A 17,894-nucleotide genomic window follows, 5' to 3' on the forward strand; every position below is an offset into this window, starting at 1 on the left:
TTGCTGCCAAGAATGGCAACACAGATTGTGAAGATGTATTCGCTAATAAGCATGTTGCGCCCATGTAGCTTTCCTCCCATGGAGAACTTGCGACGTCCCATGTGAGGCATGAGAAGAACGGCTGGTTATCATTAGTATTGGTCAAGTCAGGTAAGGACGCTGTCATGTACTCACAGTCAACAAAAGCATCCTCAAGCTCAGGTCTCCTCCAAACACCACCCTTGTCCTTCTGGGTGTCTTTGTGTGCTTGTCGGTTGCGGTACTGGCGGAAAGCAGGCCAGAAGTAGAGAGGGTTGACTTCATTTCGTGGTCTTCTTTGCTGGAAGCGAGGTTGGTTTCTTGGTGTAGGTACGCGGTAGAGGCACTCGAATGATTGTGAGGGGATCATGGGAGCTGGAAGGCTGGCTGGCACTGAAGGCGAGATGCCAACTTGGCTTGAATAGCACGGAACCATGCTGTTGAAGTTGTGTGATTGCGCATTGCTGGCGGTTTCCCGTAGTGGCAGGCGGCTGTTGTCGTGATATGTTCGTCGAGCATCTTGAAGATAGTCTGGTGATGGTGTATATCTTTGCGAAGACAGCACCGGCCTTGGGTGGTATAGTGATGAAGACATGGCGACGGTTTGTGTGTTGGCAAAGGAATGCCAGCAACAGAGGTCAGAAGGATAGACTTGACCCAGCTGAAATGCTGTTTGTGACTCTACGAATGCAGACAATGAGTAGACAAGAGATGATGAGAATGTTGAAAGGAATTCAAGACGTGGAATGGTGGGATAGATGTATGCATCTGAAGAAAGGAGTGTTTGGGTACTGGAACGAAGAATCACCAGAAGATATTTAATAAACATCTATAAATCCAAGACTGGGGAGTATATCATAGATAGTCTGCGGAGCCCAGGGCTGGAGGCGCCCCTCGTCAACTCTACTCCAAAACGATCAAACATCAAACCATTCATCATCTATCCACCAAAAAGGGTATGGTAATGGGATGGTATGGGGGTGGGAAAGGCGCCGCCTCGTCTTCATCTCCAAACACCAAAGCGAGCTCCGCCGGCGGGGAACCGACCTGACCTTGCCCGGAGGGAAACTCATATCGGTAGTAGTGGCGGCCAATTGTGAGTGCTTGCAGAAGCCACCAGCACATGGCAGCTTGGAGCTCTGTTCGAGGGCGTTAGCATGCAAGGGAGTGTCAGGGCGGGGCCGCGACGACTATCGCCAATCATCAGGGGACTGGTGAGGGAGGGGCGTGTGTTGGGGGATCTCAAAGACATCTTCAGAACGAACAGCGCAAGGTACGGAAAGGTATGTATTCAAGATTAGAATCAGACATTAAGAGGATCCGCAATGTCCCCTGCCAGGGCGATGAATTCTTCGACGAACCTCTGGCCCAGATCGAAGCCACTCCGAATAAGCGTTGCGAGTAATGCATGCCATCCGTTCTACAGTGACCATGACCCTTGCCAAGGGAGAACGGCGTAGAGCTGCTGGTTCGTCAAGAGCGAGGCCAGTTGTGCGTGCGAGATCAGGTCCAGGAACAGGAACAGGAACACTCAGCCTTGTCGCAACCCTCTGTATCGGATCGAGGTAGTAAATAGTATCTCTATAGTTTTCTCCTCCATACTCAACCGTCCATCTCCTCGTCTTCGTTGCCAATATTGACCCTACTCCTTCCCTTACCAGTCAATTGCTGGAGGGCCACCTTGTTGACTTGTCCTCCAACCTTCTTCTGCATCTTTGCAATCTCCTCCTCGGCATCAACTGCGTCTGCCTCAGCAAAGTCCAAGACAAGCTTGCGACCCAGCAAGTGGGTGTCCCTCAGCGAGTTTAGCGCGTTCTCGGCTTCACGGGGAGTGACAAAGTCTGCAAAAGCAAAACCCCGAGGGGTGTAGTCAGCCTTCTTAGGAAGGCGTACCGACCTAAGCTGACCATAGGTGCCAAAGAGAGACCTGATGTCTTTCTTGGTCGTCTGGAAAGGCAAGTTCTTGATGATGATCTTGGTACGTTGCCCAGCAGACTTCTTAGCCTTGTCCTCACGACGTCTCTCCTCGGCAGCGTCGAGACCCTTGTGCGATGCCTTCACAGCGAGTGTGTGATCTTCAAGGACATGACCATCCATGACCTTGAGAGCAGCCTGCGCTTGACCCTTGGTCCTAAACTCCACAAAACCAAAGCCCATGCTAAGTGTCTGCCCTGGTTTCTTCGGGTCCATCTTAGTCTTAACCCTGGCCGAGACGAATCCGTCGAGGGACTGAAAAGTTTCTGCAAGCCGAGATGTGGTAGTGGAGAAATTTAAGTTCCGCACAAACAGTGAGGTTGTTTCCAACTCTTCCTCCGGCTTATCACCGCGTGACAGTAAGTCGTTCACACTAAGGTTTTGGACCGTCGGAGCCTGTCGATCTTTTAGCGACACGGCTTGGTCTAGTTGGTCGCCGCCTGTGAAGATATCACTTGGCGCCTTTTCCAAAAAGAGAACGCTATCGCCAATCCGGCGATACGCCAGATTCCCAAAAGCGGACTTGGCGTAATTAGGCTGGGAGAACTGGACAATAGCAATTGTCCCACTTGGGGGCATCAAAACTCTCAGCACAGGCCCGGACTCCTCGAAAAGCTTGCGGAGTTCGTCGATCGTAGTACCATAGGGAAAGTTCTTGACCAAAATGGCTGTGTCGCCCCGCTTCTTTGATTTGAAAGCCTCAAGGTCCACCCCATTAGCGGTAAAATAGGATTTGGTCTCTTGAATGACGCTTGTCTCCGCGATGGCCTGCTTTACAGCAGCATCAGCTGAGGTAGGGTCGAGGAGTTCTGATTTTGAAACACCAAGACGGTTGGCAACTGATGCGTTGACGGCATCCTGGCTCATATACAGCGCATTCCAGTTGAAGGTATTTGTGGATGCCTCCTGTTTCTTGCGGATCATGTTTTGTTTCTTGAGAGGCAATTTGGAGAGAGTAAACTCGTCCAAAGCAGTGTCTCTCCTAGCACTGGCAGGAATGATGTGAATAATACGCCCCTGAAACGTCGCCCCATCCATGGCTTGGAATGCTTCAACCGCTCCCGAAGGCTCAGTAAACAAAATCAGGGCAAACCCCTTGCTGGTACCTGACTTGTTGACGGGCAGATGAACCTAGTTATCGAACAGTTGTTAGCTGATGTTCGGACTAGTATAATCCTCAAGAAATGCAGTGAAATTGGCAACAATTCAGCTAATCGAAGCATCTACTAAAATATTCGTCTCAAGGTTCTCATCAAATACCGAAGTATAAGCTGTCCCTATCTGAGGTTCATCACGTTGCGGGGTTTTGCATGGAAAATGAAAGGAAAATGAGTAGAAACATACCTCTTCAACAGTTCCAAACTGCTCAAAGCTCTCCCGAAGATCATCCTCGGTGGCGCTGTAGGGCAAATTTCGGACAAAAAGTCGAGATGTTCGACGGATCGCCTCAAGCAAGTCGTCCTCTGCCGGTTCGCCCCCTGTTGCCACAGGCACAGGTTCAACCACCTCCACGTCATCCGCGGTTGGCGGGTCGGCTGGGGTGATTTCCATTGCATCGCCTCCCTGTGCATGATCGGTCTCAGTTGCTGAAGGCCCTTGCACAGGTGTTCGTTCCAGATCATCGGGATCAACAAGGTCCAGCAGTCTGTTTGTGCGTGAACGAAGCCAATCGTCATCCTCTGCAACAGCCTCCTGCTTTTCTGGGTTGGGCTTTGCCGCATCTGCAGACTCCACCGGTTCGTCAGCTGCAGGAGCTTTATCCTGCATATCAGAGACCGGCTTTGCTTCTTTAAGATGCGAAGGCAACGTCTCAGAGACAAGAGGCTTCGCTGGAGGTTCGATTCTGCGCTGCTTCTCCTTCCGAGCAGGTATTTGCTCGTACTCATCGTCACTCTCTTCTTCAGGAACGGCGTTGGCAGCTACAGCAGCTACTCCATCGCCGAGTCCACCGTGGACGCCATCGTCGACGGCGCCCTCCCTACCTTCCTTCATTACGTGAAGGAATTCGCGTAGCTTGGGGTCCGCAACAGCTTGGGGCTCATCTCGCTTGCGCTTCCTCAAGGTCGAATCAGAGTCTTTCTCAGCCGACTGCTCCTTGCCCTTGATCGTGGTGGATGGTTGCGATGCAGGTTTGGAATGCGCGGCGCTCTGAGCTCTGTTGAGGGCGGGGTCTGAGATCTAACATTCCATCAGTATTGGCAAGTCTAGCCAGGTAGGAGGAGTAACTCACGGGTCTGGCTGTCTCCACGGCGATCTTGGACATGCGAATGTAAGACCTGTTGAAGTACTTGACTGCCTTGGAGGCATCTTCGGATGTCTTGTATCCCACATAGCCAATGCGTCGCTGGGGAATCAGCTTGACATCGGTAATCTCGCGACCCTGGGCGGAGAAGTGTTTCCGAAAATCAGCCTCTGAGATGTTGGGAGGCAATCCCTTGATGAAAATTCTTGATGAAGCCATTGTGATATGATTGCTTGTTGATAGATCAAATCACTGGTGAATGGTGGTTCACCGGGGGAGTTTGACGCGTGAAGTCATTTTTTAAGAACATAAGCTCTTTAAGAAGGGAGAAGAGGAAAAAAAAAATTGTTCTCTACCACACTCTTATTGTCCGAGGCTGGGACCCGATGTTGGCCCGTGCATCCGGATTTTCCAACAGTCCAAACCCCACTATTCTATCCAGCTTCCAGGATGCTTCTATAAGCAGACGTTTTGCTTCACCGCCCGCAGGCTCAGAGATGGGAGAAATTCCAGCGAACAAGTCAAGCGCCACAATAACATTGCAATGTTGATGAAAGCAGGATGATTTCGTTAAATAAGGAGTGAGATCTCCTACATGATATCAGTTTTACTACTCATCTGTCCAGATATATCCCTTAATGATCAGATATTTCACTTTAAACATGGCAGAATTCTGCCGCATGGCAAAATTTCGTTTACAGTGATGTCTGCTTGTGATGATATAGACAGAGGGGCAGCTATGAAGAAAGCTATAAATATGTCTGCTTGACAAATTACAGATGTCATATCACCTCATTTGATCACATATACTCAAGAATGCTGAATGTGAGAATGTTTTCGCCTCCAAGACTCACCTTCCACCTAAGACCTACATAATGAATGCCAAAGGGGTCATGCTGGAATCAAGTGGCTTCTGTCTCCTATCATGTTTCCTTCGAGTTTTATTCTTCCACTCATCTCTATTTCACAATTACTGTGTTATTGTTTGACAGTAACAATAGTCCAAATTACTGATAAGCTTGGAGATGTTCTCTCGCAATAGTCGAATTGCTCTGTCTCTTCCGATGCCAAATAGGTGCTCGATACTGCAAAGCGTTGTTGCTTCGCATGAGATATCACGGGAATGAAGATAGATTCCTCATAAACGATATGCGTTCATGTTCAAAGGTGCGGCGTTATGCGTTTGCTAGACGCCGATCATTGTTCCCATGCAACATGCAATGAGATCCCAAGACAATGGGCATCCGTCCATACTTTCTGTGATTCAATCCGTCTTTCTAACCTCGAGCACCATTACTCTCTTATTCCTCATCTTCAAAGAGGTCCTCCATACCAGAGTCATCGCTTTCAACAACCATTAACTGAATGCAACAACGAGAGATATTCAAAACACCAGCTATTGTCTATGGTCTCCCAGCAACTCGATAATTAACTTTCTTTCAAGAAGCGGTGAGCATAAATCTAGAAAGATTCTGAAAGTTTAATGCCAATATAGCTCTGAATTTGGTGCTCCGACATTCCTACCACCTCCTATGCTACACTACCATCACTACCACGATACGTGATGCTGAAGCATTACGAGCATGAATTGAATAAATATTTATACTTAATACTGCTACAACTTCATTCAAACAACAGACAAAACTGCGTTCTTTTTTTTTTTTTTTTTTTGTTAAAAATCTGCCAGAGGGGTGCTGTAAAATGCATTCTTGATGTGCATTCTAGCATATGTAAAGATGCACACTCCACACCATGAGCTTTGGAATGACTGGTGAGGGAATGCGGAGGCAAGCCATTATTCTTTGGAGAATTCTTGTCAAACTTTGTGGAGGGCCATCTGACTTTCAGTATGTTCAAGTGCTCAAGATACATAAGTATAAGAAGTCCCTTCAGTCCACTACTCGGAATCGTCTGGGTCATTCGTCATCGAGGACCACATCTATACGCAACCTTGTGTCCATCTTGATTCTCTTCCTTTTATCAAAACGTATCTTTTTGGTGATAATGGATATTGAGGAGAACCTTTCGACTGGACCAACTGGGCACTCAGCGACGACACTTTGACATATCGACTTTGAAACTCCTTGATAAAATCGTCAAACTACGACTACTAATTGAAAGAAAACCGATATTCAACCTGGAATCAGTACGCCTGACGTCTCCCGCAGTGGAATTAATTGCAAGAGCTTGGAACATGGTTTTCGTCAGTACATTGTTGTCGTGAGTCATGGTGCCACTAGTCGTCCATGATTCATGAGCAAGAGATATATCACATGGCTATATGGGTCCGAAGATTGTTGAACACCAAACGAGAAGAAACTTTCGAGCGATACGCCCATCGAATCTAGTTAGCGACTACATGTGGTCACTCGATCGTGAGTCTCCAGGTGGTTACATGGAAAATCACTTACCAGCTTCACTCTCCACCAAACAACCACATCATACAAATCGATCAGAAGTTAAACTTGAAAGTTTCTCGCTGCCTTGGTGAGCATGTTCCATCACTCCCATGAGCAAACAATAGAGATAGGCGGTAGCTGTCGGGTGGTAAGTGCATGTAGTAGTTTCACGACATCGTTCTTACACCCTGCCTGTTTTGAAGCTAAACTGTATGCGTTATTCTCTCGAATGCATGACGCCACTGAAAAGTTTATTCAAGCTTTTTGCATTATCTTTTTTGCTATTTTCTGACACGGCATGAATGCATTCAGTCCTGTTGATCGTTAGTCACTTGCGTTTTGGGAACCCTCTTACTTATTTGGGCGAAGACCATTGAGCCTCTGACAATTTCTTGATGTGTCAGTTCATGATTCTTGTCTCATTCTTGTTATGTCCCGTCTCTCTGTGCTTCGAAGTGTGATTTTAGAGTTCAGTCATGTCCTGTACCCATTGGTCTTCACGGCGTGGTGTGCCAATGCCAAGATGCTACACTTCACCTGAGCTCACAGGGTGTTTTTTAGAGATTAATCGTCTCATGTTGCTTACCACTACTCCGTAATGAAGTGTTCATCTTCTCTTGCCAATTACTCACGCCCAGGTGTTGAAAAACTGGAAGGAGTGGGTAGAAGTTGGCACTGATATCATGAGAATGCGGGAGTTTAGTGTCATGAATATGTACCTTGTTGATTCCATCAACATGATTTTATCGAAAGGTTATCTGTAGCGCCATAGTTGTTATATTAAATATTATTTTGTATGTTTAGAAATCTATCGTATCTTCCAGGTGCATGATCATTACACATCCTAGTTCAATTTTGCGGTGACCTTCAAAGAGCCTCAACAAGAACAGTGACTAATAAGCACGTGTAATAAAACACAGTACACATCAATATGTAGGGTAATAATTGACCTAAGTGAATCATTACTGTACCATTTCAAAAGCAAAAACGAGCACCCATTTATTCTCACTTTGTCGTTTATCAATGTTGTATGGTACATAGTATAGGGTAATCTCATGCCAAATGACGGACACGCTAGCGCAGGTACGTACTGGCGAGCCGCGCTCCCAGGCACTAATCCACTTCCATTAGGTCGCCCATCACAGCGTGGAAACACCCTCTTAACCCCAGCAGTCCAGGGCAGCTTCCGCCAACGAGGCCACAGCTTGGCCAACAAGGACAAACCAATCATTGTCTTAGATGAATACGCGACCTGCACTTTTAGCACTTTGGATTGCTCCACAAGGCTTTAGCATTTGTTGCGTTTCATCAACACCTCCATCAGTACAAACAAACCACTGACTGACCCGTCCTCTGCACCCGTACCCGTACTTAACTTAATACTTTCTGCTTGACTTTTTACTTTACAGCACTAATCACTCGAGAACGCTGACGCCCCATACCTCGCGCTTATCGCGTACGTACGCCCCAGATCTTCCCTTCCCAAACCAACGCTGCTAGCATCCCGTCCATGTTAGGGGGCGCGCGCGCACCAAGGCGTTGTCGGCCGTCAGCCTCGCGACATCAAGATGAACTAACAGAAGTTTGACAGTCGCATTCGCTTCCCAAACCGAACACTTTCATCAATCCTAATCACAATGTCCGACGCTCACGCTCCCAAGGCAGAGTCTCCCGTTCCCCGGGAGAAGCTCGAGGGTAAGCAGCACACACACCACCCCTTGAGTATCGAGACAACGTCATACTAATATCCAGCCAGCTCAGATCAAGTCCGCCGACATGGTGAGATAACCCGATATGCGTACCGAATATACCAGACACGATCGCTAACGACGGGATAACAAGACGGAGGACATGCAACAAGAGTCCATTGAAGTTGGTATGGGAAATAATGGATAATCGCGCCGCGCCGGCGCAAAGGGAACGAGGCTGACATGATGATAGCTCAGGAGGCTATGGCCAAGTTCACTATTGAAAAGGTTGGTCTGCTTACAGGTCTACCTGTTGCTATCCGAGCTAACATGTCATGGCAGGACATCGCACAGCACATCAAGCGAACCGTTCGTACACCAAGCCCGTCGCATATGAAAATGTACTTACACCATCCAGTTCGACGAGCGAAAGGGACCTACCTGGCACTGTATTGTTGGTCGCAACTTTGGCAGCTTCGTCACTCACGGTTCGTCAAACCCAACAACTTCCGGAGAGGAGACCCGACTCCTTAGCCCCGAGCTCGGGAAGCTTTGACTAACACATATTGCAGAGACTAAGCACTTTATCTACTTCTACCTTGGCCACTGCGCAATTTTACTATTCAAAACGCAATAGGCATGGGAGCAATGGCTCACCAGTGGGGGCCTTTGGAAGAGTCTGTTGTAGCGCATGAGAACAACGGGGTAGGACAGGAGGAAAGCAAGGCAAAAGGTATCGGCAATGGCAATGAAAACGTCAACAGAACATCATCATCATCATCATCATAGCTGTCATGCTGCCTACCCTACCCTGCCGTGCTCGCCTCGATGTACGATACGGGCAGCCGTGGAGCCTGCGGCTGTACTAGTTTTACTATGATCAATAACAAGGGGCGCTTGCCCAGATTTTTCCAAATATCGCTGCTACTGGACCAGCCAGGTGTATGAAGTTTACTGTTGGGGGTGGCCGATCTGCCGTGATGGGCTTGCCAGGTTGTGCCTGATGCAAGGCTATCGAGAACCTAGCTCCAGATCTGGGGGTCTGATGGTCTGATTTGCTCAGATTGCTCCCGAGACATGATCATCAGGGTATGTATGCATGCATGATATGTTGGTCGTGGTTTCTCGGTTGCCTCTTGATCACATTTTGACCGGAATCCTTTGACGTCTGTTGTTGAATGTGACAGAGTTACAAGTCACCCACTGGCCATGATCATGGCCATCGCCGATTCACGTCCTTTGTCAATCTGGTGAACACTACAACCATCAGCCGTCTTTGGTTTACGGTACAATCAACAGCCTCGCGATGATCCACCTCTGGCGAGTTGATGTCAACGAAGCTATCATCTTTTCGGGTCGACATCCGGCCCCAAGTGAGTTACCCGACAGCCTAGGGACTTTCCAGTCCAAGTACAGAGTAGCAGCCGCCAGCACATCCGTCGCCAAAGGATGGCAGCTGGACCCTCTGGGCCGGGACAAAGTCAAATGCCTCGTCCGTCTTGCCGACTCGACTCGGCCCCAACTCGCCCATTAACTGCCAACTAACTGGATTTTCCCGAGAGATCAGACTAGCAAGCTAAACCAAGATGCTGCAGGCTAAAGACATTTTCGGAACGGAAGCGGGGCCTCCATCTCCATAATCAACGCCGCCTCTCGTGGGGGTGGGCGTTGAGCAGATACTAAGACGGATGGAGAAGGGGAGGGTACAGGTACACCAGGCACAAGGCACAGGAACAAAGAAGACGATTTGGATTTGAATTTGGATTTGCGGTTTTTCGCCTCTTGGGGGCACAACTTTAAAGAGAGCTAGACTTGAGATAGAGAAAGGAAGCTAATCACGTTAGAGTGACGGGTTCAAAACCGATATGTGATAACCGACATCACTAAGTGGTTTTTCTTACCCGAAAGACCCCCCGAACACCCATTAAGCAAAGATGTTGGCTTGAAGCGAGCGTAAAAGACTCTGAACTCTATCAGTAGGGGTATCGGCATGATGCTATCATGCATGATCATCAGGCACTGGAGAAGAGTGACCTCAGTCAGCGAAGATGGAGCGAATTAGCTGATGAACACTGGAATTTGATCATCCATTCTCTAATTTTCTTCTTCTTTATCTTTAACTGGACTTCACTTGAACGAAAACCATGGTCCGGCCCGCTGCCGTTAAGCTCGTCCAATGATACGGGCCTTCAGTTAGAGGATGTATGCATTAGACGGAAAGGGACTTGATACTGTCACATCGCATCATGAGCCAAGGCCAAGCCTCCAGCTAAGTGACCGAGACCTTTGGGGTCCATGCACCCACCCGGTGAATTAAGTTGTTGTACAGAAAGGTTCTGGCCTCGAAGGGACCTTATGTCAAGCAGAGGAGCTTATGGTAGAGAATCTAGATGTTCGTAAGTGATTGGGTTTGGATGCCGGCATTCCTTTTCCGTTGGTCAGATCCTGCCTTGCTATTGAGTCTTGTCTGCCTGATGACATCGAGCGTCAGTTTCGGGTCTCTGTTACATGTTGTACGTGCGGTTGAACCGGAAGATTGACAAGATGCTGTAACCATAGACATGCGCATGACATGACATGAGTGCGGTAGCATTAGCATGATAGGTGCATATAGAAGTGCCCACCAGGCCCGACTTAACCGAACAAGCCGAGACTAGGCCGTCCATTTGAAAGGTGAGGTTACTATCATGTTGTATGACCTTGAGGGGCAGATACCCATATGACAGTTGATGGTGACACTTTCCAGGTAATACAGATGCAATATAATGGATCGAACGATATTATTGAAACGTTACCATGGTGAGATGTTGACGAAAACGATGGTTATTGATGTAGTCCTCGTCACTCATGCTACCCTAGAGAATTGATAATATGCCTAGTTGCGAAATAAAGGATACCTAGATATCAACAATGTTAACCTATTTCGTTATTAAAACAATAGGATTGTATATAACAACCCGTATAGTTAATGCTTCTAGTCTGGCTAGTCTGCAAAGAAGCTTTCCTGACGAAATCTAGATGTTGCATTCTCGTTTCAGTATTAATCTCGATAGCCTCACAGTGACTGACCAAATCAGCAACTCTAACATTACTCCTCATTTACACAAACAATTCCGTACTGTGACGGAACGAAGTCCCTGCCATCCTAGCAGTACTTACAATTCATCTTGTCCAGGGCACGAAACTCCCTAGTGCATTGCTGGTCGATCAAAGATAGTCAGGGCACTGAGGGCCGAGCGGCTCGAGCTTGCTCATCAGAGACACGGCAAACGGATGGTCTATGCAAGCTGTTTGCTTATACGACTAGAAAGATGCTATCTAGGCTATACGATGAATATTTGAACTTGGGTTGTGGTGACCTCAATGTTCTGCAGAACCCGAGTTACATGCGAGCATCACATATGACGAGACACAGGGCTATATCGAGCATCTCTGCAGCTCCGACTGTTATACTAAGCAGTTACAAGAGGTAGAGAACCCAAAAAGAAAGCATATACGGGTGAACATAGAGACAATTGCACAATACTGGGGGAAATATCTGACAGTTCCCTTGCTGTTCCCAATGGTGCCAGCACTAGCTGCCTCCTCGGTTAACATGTTAGACATCCTCCCGCTTTATCGAGTATTGGCGAGTAGAGAGAGACATATCAATATCGAAACGCCCGAAACATGATCTTCAACATCCTGATAAAGGGTCAAAATATGCATTCGAACTTGTCCTAATAGTCCTAAAGATTCAACACAAGAATTATACAAGAGCAACATGTTGCAGAAAGGATACAGTAGAGTAAGAAGAGGCAAATAAGCGCCCATCTTCTGCCCAGTCCAGACAGTATACAATGGTGTAAATGTGACAGGAGGCAGAGGAGTGAGTGCCAGGGATCATGTCACCCCTGTCATTTTGGATGGAAATCGAATACTAGAGCGGGTCCCTGATGTTATTATTCCCTGCCGGATCCCTATCCTAGATTTCCCACCTGAATCACTCGCCGAACGGCAACCCTTTTTTTTCTTTTCATTTGTTTGTTTGTTTTGATGGCTATGGGCCCCTCTATTCATTTGTCCCTGGAAAGGGTCACGGCCACAAGCAATGTTACAGAATGCTGAGTCGTTCCCTGTAATGTCGGTAGAAGTGTAGTGTTTTCCGAAACCAAACATCAAACACAAGACGACTGTACTGGTCATGAGCCAAGAGGCCAGGCGTCAAAGATCTGAGACAGTTACAGGTCAGCCAGCCAGTGTATGTACGGCTAGCTAGTCAGGGACTGACTGACTGTAACAAAAGTGCAAAATGTCACCGCAGCCTCAATAGACACGAACGACCGTGGCGCATGCATGCATACAAATGTACAAGCATACAATATTCCTGGTGCACTATCTCTATCTATTTGGACCTTGTTTCTACGGTATTCTTATAAATCCATCTATCGGCTCATAGAGGATCTTGTCACACAAATGAAATCATTAGAGGAACAAGCCAAGACAATCCGCTACTGTCAACAACCCGCTAATGACAGTAGCGGTCTGTTGAGCGACCTCGGACCCCATTCTCCGGAACATGCTGTACATACAGTAGAAACCAGTGCCTGGTTACTATGGTATAACCTTGAAATCTGGGTTGACCGTTGAGGCGAGGCGAGACGGGGAAAGGAGTCTGGAGCCATCTGCCAGCGTGACCACAATGCCCACAGCGCTAGACGTGACTGACCATTGCCGGGCCTACAACACATAACATAGTAGTACATGCCTTTTGACGGTGAGAAGGCCATGTACTCTGAAGTTATTTATACGAGAGACAATAGTGGCCACTTGCTGTACAGCCAGCGAATACCTACCAGACAGAACCAGGTCAGGTCAGGCCAGGCCTGGAGGCTGGCGGTCTGCGAGTGAATTAAGACAGAGAAAAAAAAAAAGAGGCGGCGCATAAAGTGACAGAGAAGACGGAGTTTCGCCAATTGGAACCAATCCTTCTATAAAATCACCGAGATTCTTTTCCGCTAAGCGCGATTTAAAAGCCTCTTTCTCATCCGTCCACAGCAAGGCAGTGAGTGAGACTGAGAGCGAGATATGGCAAGTGTAGCAGCAAAGTGATGTCAGCGATCATGGTTTTGGCTTGGCCGTGGATGCTTCTGTAACGAGACGACGACTCAAGTGAGGCGCGCATGTAGCAACAGCAGTAGCAGCAGAAGTCAAGAAGTACAGTACGTACCAGGTACTGCATCTCTTTCTCTCTGTAATGATCCTTGTTGCACAACTCAGTGTCACCCATGTCGACAAGGGTCTTCCGCTTGATGCCCCGGGAGGGGGATCCCTGTCGAGTCTAGCTAGGCACGTTGGCAAGCCAGAAGCTGTAGAAGGTGGTTGTTTATTCGTGGATTTGAGTATATGGGATTGGTACTACTAAGAAAGAAAAAACGTCGTATTCAAAGTCACTGTCGCTGTTGCTTAGGTGGGCGGCCATGTCCAGAAAGGGTGAATCGTTAGGTCCCAAGGTAGAATGGACAGCAGCCAGCTCGGGTAAAGGTAGCAAGAGACAAGTGTAGAACTTGTAGCTGTGACACAAAGTAGAGTTTCACGGCAAAGAGAAGGATGCCATTAGAGGGGTTAGCTAGTAGACGTTGAGAACCGTTTTGACTTCGAGAGAGAACAAGAGAAACTTTAATTGTGTCTAAAAATATTAAGAGTTTGAAAAGAGAGTTGGATTAATCTGAAGCTCAGTCCAACAACTATAAAAAAACAAGACGGTGCCTTGACCATTTGCTCTCTCAACTTTACTGATGAGTCAAGATCCTGAATCACCAATGATTCATCTGACACACTCATTATTGATTGGACCTACTGCTTGCTTACATAGTAGAAGAGGAGAATTGTCGGGTTTGTGGAGTTTGATTGTAAAAGAATTGAGGCCGGAAGTTGCGGGGGCGGGGCTCTTCATCGATCAAGATATGCACATGTAAAGCAACTGCGCTGCGCTGTGCTGCTCGATCATGCAGTCAATCATATCATGTTAGGTGTATGGCCGGATCATGTCGGAGAAATGGATAAACTCGTTGTTTTTCTGTTGCTGCTGCTATTGTTCTGCTTCTCTTGTTCTTTCCTACTACGGTTTGGTTCTTTTCTCTCTCTTTTATTTCTCTCTCTATCCCCGCATTGCGGAACGGAAGAGCGGGTGCTCCCTTTGGATCATGACTGTCTCCGGTTAAGACCGGTCCATAATATCGGGACAACAGATATTGAGAAGAAAAGTAAATATGATCAGTATATATACTTTTATATCTGTAAAGGAGCAGAGCGATGTATTGTTGAGCGGCAGATCAATCTTTGGCTTACATGTCTCGCGTAACAGAGAGATCGAAGCGTCAGGTAACTCAAGGATACGACTGCAACAGTATCAATACCAAAGTTTTTTCACACTACTGCAGGTAATAAACATGTATACATAACTAACTAGGTTTGGCGATACGAGTATAATTTCATTAATTAATTACAATAGCAAATCATCCCCAGACCATGCGAACTATATCCTGCAAATCATTATTATTCGCATCTCCCGGCATCGAGTTTCAGTTGACATCTTTGACAGTCCTGCATAATCTATCTGACTTATGCCTTCATTTCCCTCTCCTCGTGAACAGTCTTGGACCCTGATCCACCCAGCTGATCGGCAATCATGTCCAGACCAGACCAGACCAAATCACCTGCAAGGTCCCGACCACGCCAGTCGAGAAGGTAGGGTAGTAGCAACAGATGATTGATTGACGATGCAGCTTTTCCTTGGACAACCTCGCCAGCTCACACAGCCTTTGATCGATGAACCTCCAAGAAATCAATTATTCTCGACATTAATCAATTTGACTTTGACTCCAGGGCCTGTCCAAAACGTCAGCCTGTGACGCTGACATGACCGGAAAATAGAATGGCTCAGCCCTTTTCTCCCTGCCAGAAACGAACGGGAAGCCCGACATGCAATCTGTAAGCCACATACGACCGTCGAGGGGGACTCATCGGGGTTCGCTTATTCCATGCAGCCCATTACAGTACAGTGCATCATAGCAACTTGTACTCTGTACTGAGCCTGGCATTTCAACACCCAAAATGTTGAGCAATGAGACACGAATGGTCCCTGGAATATGCTCTTCCAATCAGCCTGTTCGAACCTGCCTCGGACAAAAACCGCAGTGTGCTGCATGCTGCGTTGTGCTGTGCTCTGCTGTTCTGAGCTGACGACAGATCATGGTGGTACCGCCGAGACGAGTGGGTTCTTCAAGACATGCTACTAACGCATCTAGTTTATCTCTGCTTCTCTGTCAGTTCGGTTTCCAGTACCAGAACATTATTATGAACTTGACGTATTCTGTCTGTACCACAAACAGGAATATTCCTTCGTATTAAATGCCATGACTGATCTGAATCAAGGCCTGCATCATCGCAATAAAAAGTAAAACCAATGCATGGGTGCGAGAAGCAATGGTCATTCGGCATAGCTTGACCAGCAGATCGAATCGGCCGTCACCAATCACCAGTTCCCAAACAACTCGGTCGCCATGTGGCAGAGCGCCGCGTTACTGATTTACAGTACTCTTCGTACCCTCGCATCGCTCCCACTGACCAAACCGATTGAGCTTATAGCCTCATCTTGCTCAATTGGTAAGAACCAGGATCCCCTCCTTTGGGCTTTGAAAACCCCCCTTCATAATCAGGCAGGTATCCTGACGACAGACGCCCAGAGAAGCGTCGAGATTGCACATCTGCTTAACAATATGAAATATCCACCTGCTTAATCTTCGAATCAACTGGAAATAGAGTCAGAGCTCCACTGTAAACAGTCAGCAAGGCCGAAACAGTCATGGACCCGCTGCTGGCTCATTGGAGGCGTGCCGACAAGGGGAGAAAGGGTCACTGCGGATGGGATTTTGGGGTTTGAGCTTGCGCTATTGTTATTGCAGGCACAGTAAAAGGACATGGAATTATGTGTGGCGGAGACAAGTTGACTTGGGTAATTCGAGATGAAAGAGATCATATTCTCAAGGGAAGGAGATGATATAGATAACAAAGGGGTCTATTTCAAGCCTCTTGAACAAAGTTTTCTTCATCTGAAACCCCAGACGCTGCTCTTTCAAGCCCAATCTTGTTTCAGCAAATGTTGTTCAAGCCCTTTGATCTCTGACCGAATGAGTCCTAATAACCGCCCGGCCAGCCCTTTATGGAACGAGGCCTAAACAGAGCAGAGCAGAGCACACCAGAACAAAAGAACAACTCAGATCAGATGGGATCCTGCACGAATAGCAAACACACAGCATCCCATCCACGGTTCGGCCATGGCCACGACACCCCCGGCCGGATGACAGATCCGTCGTGACCTCCATTCCGAGCCCTTGATGTCTTGCTATGGGTCATCCGGAATGGGTCTTCTCGTTCGCTAAACCTGGTAGCTCAACCTGTCCGCTGGATCCAGCCCGTCATGTCCCGTTTCCTAGGCTGACGACTTGACAACCAATCGGGGCGTGAAAACAACAATGATGCGACAATCTGAAGAGCATTGCTGTCTCGTCTTTCTCGCCTTCCCTCCGCTTCTCAGCTTCATATTGATATAGAACCTTCTGTCCATATGAAAATGTGCTCAGAAGGACAACCAGAACCTTGATCTAGAGGCCGGCGAACGGGACGGGAGGAACCCTTTGGCTTTCCATTTCTGGGACGAGTTTCTCGACTAGCACAACGCCTTGCATGCATCCACCACATCACTCCATCGCTGTGGGCCTCTTGCACTACACGGCCCGCTCTTTGCTTTGGAGGTCGCGGCCAAGTACTGATTTGCAGCTCAAAGCTCTTTCAGGGCTCTTTCTAGGTCTTGACAGTTGGGCAAAGGTGTTGAGCGCTACTTTATATATACTCTCAAAGAGACCTTGACCGGTCGACTTCACCACATGCACCATCAGGCGCACCATCAGGCACGCCACCGAAGCCACGGCCCCAGTGGACGCTAGCGAAGCTGAAGATACAGCAGTTGAACTTTTGACCCAGCAGATAGCCCTGTAGTTGTCGCTGTACCGGTCGACGTTGGAGCGGTCACAAGCTCTCTGGGTCCCTGATTAGAATTGTCTGTAGTGGATGCTCATCACTGAGAGCACTGTAGAGCCCTGAGTAGCGACAAAGTACTATCATGGACCCCAGACGAATAATTCGTAGCGTACCGTGCGGGTAGCTTGGCACATCCGAGCAGGAAATCATCTCCCTGGTAGAACAAAGTGTTGTCAAAGAATGCTTTGTCCGGCCAAAACTAAATTTAGAGTGTTGAAGCATACTGTGCGGTGCAGTACAGTCGGCTGTAGCGTTATCTAGTTGTCTGGCAGTGCAGGTGCTGGCAGGTGCTGGTGCTAGGGGGCATTGGGGCGTCTCCTTCCTCCCCGGCCAACTTCCCTGTTTGGCCGCACCCACTCCCGCCCGTCAGGTTGGAAGGTAGGAGAGGAAGGTACCTCCCCAATGTTCCTTCCGCACGCAGTACCTTGGTACACCCTCGTCTCCCGTCCTTCCATTGTCGCTTCCTTTCCTGGGCTCGCTCGCCGCTGCCGC

At 47.9% G+C, this 17,894-nt stretch overlaps 3 protein-coding genes across 3 annotated transcripts; 1 reads left to right on the forward strand and 2 right to left on the reverse strand.

The window, feature by feature from the left end:
* Positions 1-2: 2 nt before the first annotated feature.
* FGSG_11851 (uncharacterized protein) lies at positions 3-388 on the reverse strand (the record flags this gene model as incomplete). Its single annotated transcript, XM_011318314.1, has 2 exons — positions 3-121; positions 175-388. Coding segments are annotated over 2 exons (333 nt in total), but the record flags the coding sequence as incomplete, so codon positions are not given.
* Positions 389-1,557: 1,169 nt separating this feature from the next.
* FGSG_11852 (multiple RNA-binding domain-containing protein 1) lies at positions 1,558-4,453 on the reverse strand (the record flags this gene model as incomplete). The annotated part of the gene is made up of 4 exons (XM_011318315.1): positions 1,558-3,123; positions 3,220-3,240; positions 3,337-4,170; positions 4,223-4,453. 4 exons carry the CDS (start codon positions 4,451-4,453, stop codon positions 1,621-1,623), a joined length of 2,589 nt encoding a protein of 862 aa, XP_011316617.1. The 3' UTR covers positions 1,558-1,620.
* A 3,480-nt stretch (positions 4,454-7,933) lies between these two features.
* On the forward strand, positions 7,934-9,234 carry FGSG_00886 (uncharacterized protein). The gene is made up of 8 exons (XM_011318316.1): positions 7,934-8,089; positions 8,225-8,328; positions 8,390-8,412; positions 8,476-8,509; positions 8,575-8,609; positions 8,664-8,690; positions 8,740-8,809; positions 8,894-9,234. The coding sequence occupies exons 2-8, from the start codon at positions 8,271-8,273 to the stop codon at positions 8,956-8,958; spliced, it is 312 nt and encodes a 103-aa protein (XP_011316618.1). The 5' UTR covers positions 7,934-8,089; positions 8,225-8,270; the 3' UTR covers positions 8,959-9,234.
* The last annotated feature ends 8,660 nt before the right edge of the window (positions 9,235-17,894 follow it).

Source organism: Fusarium graminearum, chromosome 1 (assembly GCF_000240135.3).
Source record: "Fusarium graminearum PH-1 chromosome 1, whole genome shotgun sequence".
Taxonomy (NCBI): domain Eukaryota; kingdom Fungi; phylum Ascomycota; class Sordariomycetes; order Hypocreales; family Nectriaceae; genus Fusarium; species Fusarium graminearum.

What these genes read in the sequence shown, in the direction of transcription:
- FGSG_00886 (XM_011318316.1), top strand. Translation starts at nt 8,271, where the DNA reads ATGTCCGACGCTCACGCTCCCAAGGCAGAGTCTCCCGTTCCCCGGGAG. An exon ending in AGATCAAGTCCGCCGACATG is followed by an intron (nt 8,413 to 8,475) that starts GTGAGATAACCC and finishes CGGGATAACAAG; the next exon opens with ACGGAGGACATGCAACAAGA. An exon ending in ACAAGAGTCCATTGAAGTTG is followed by an intron (nt 8,510 to 8,574) that starts GTATGGGAAATA and finishes ACATGATGATAG; the next exon opens with CTCAGGAGGCTATGGCCAAG.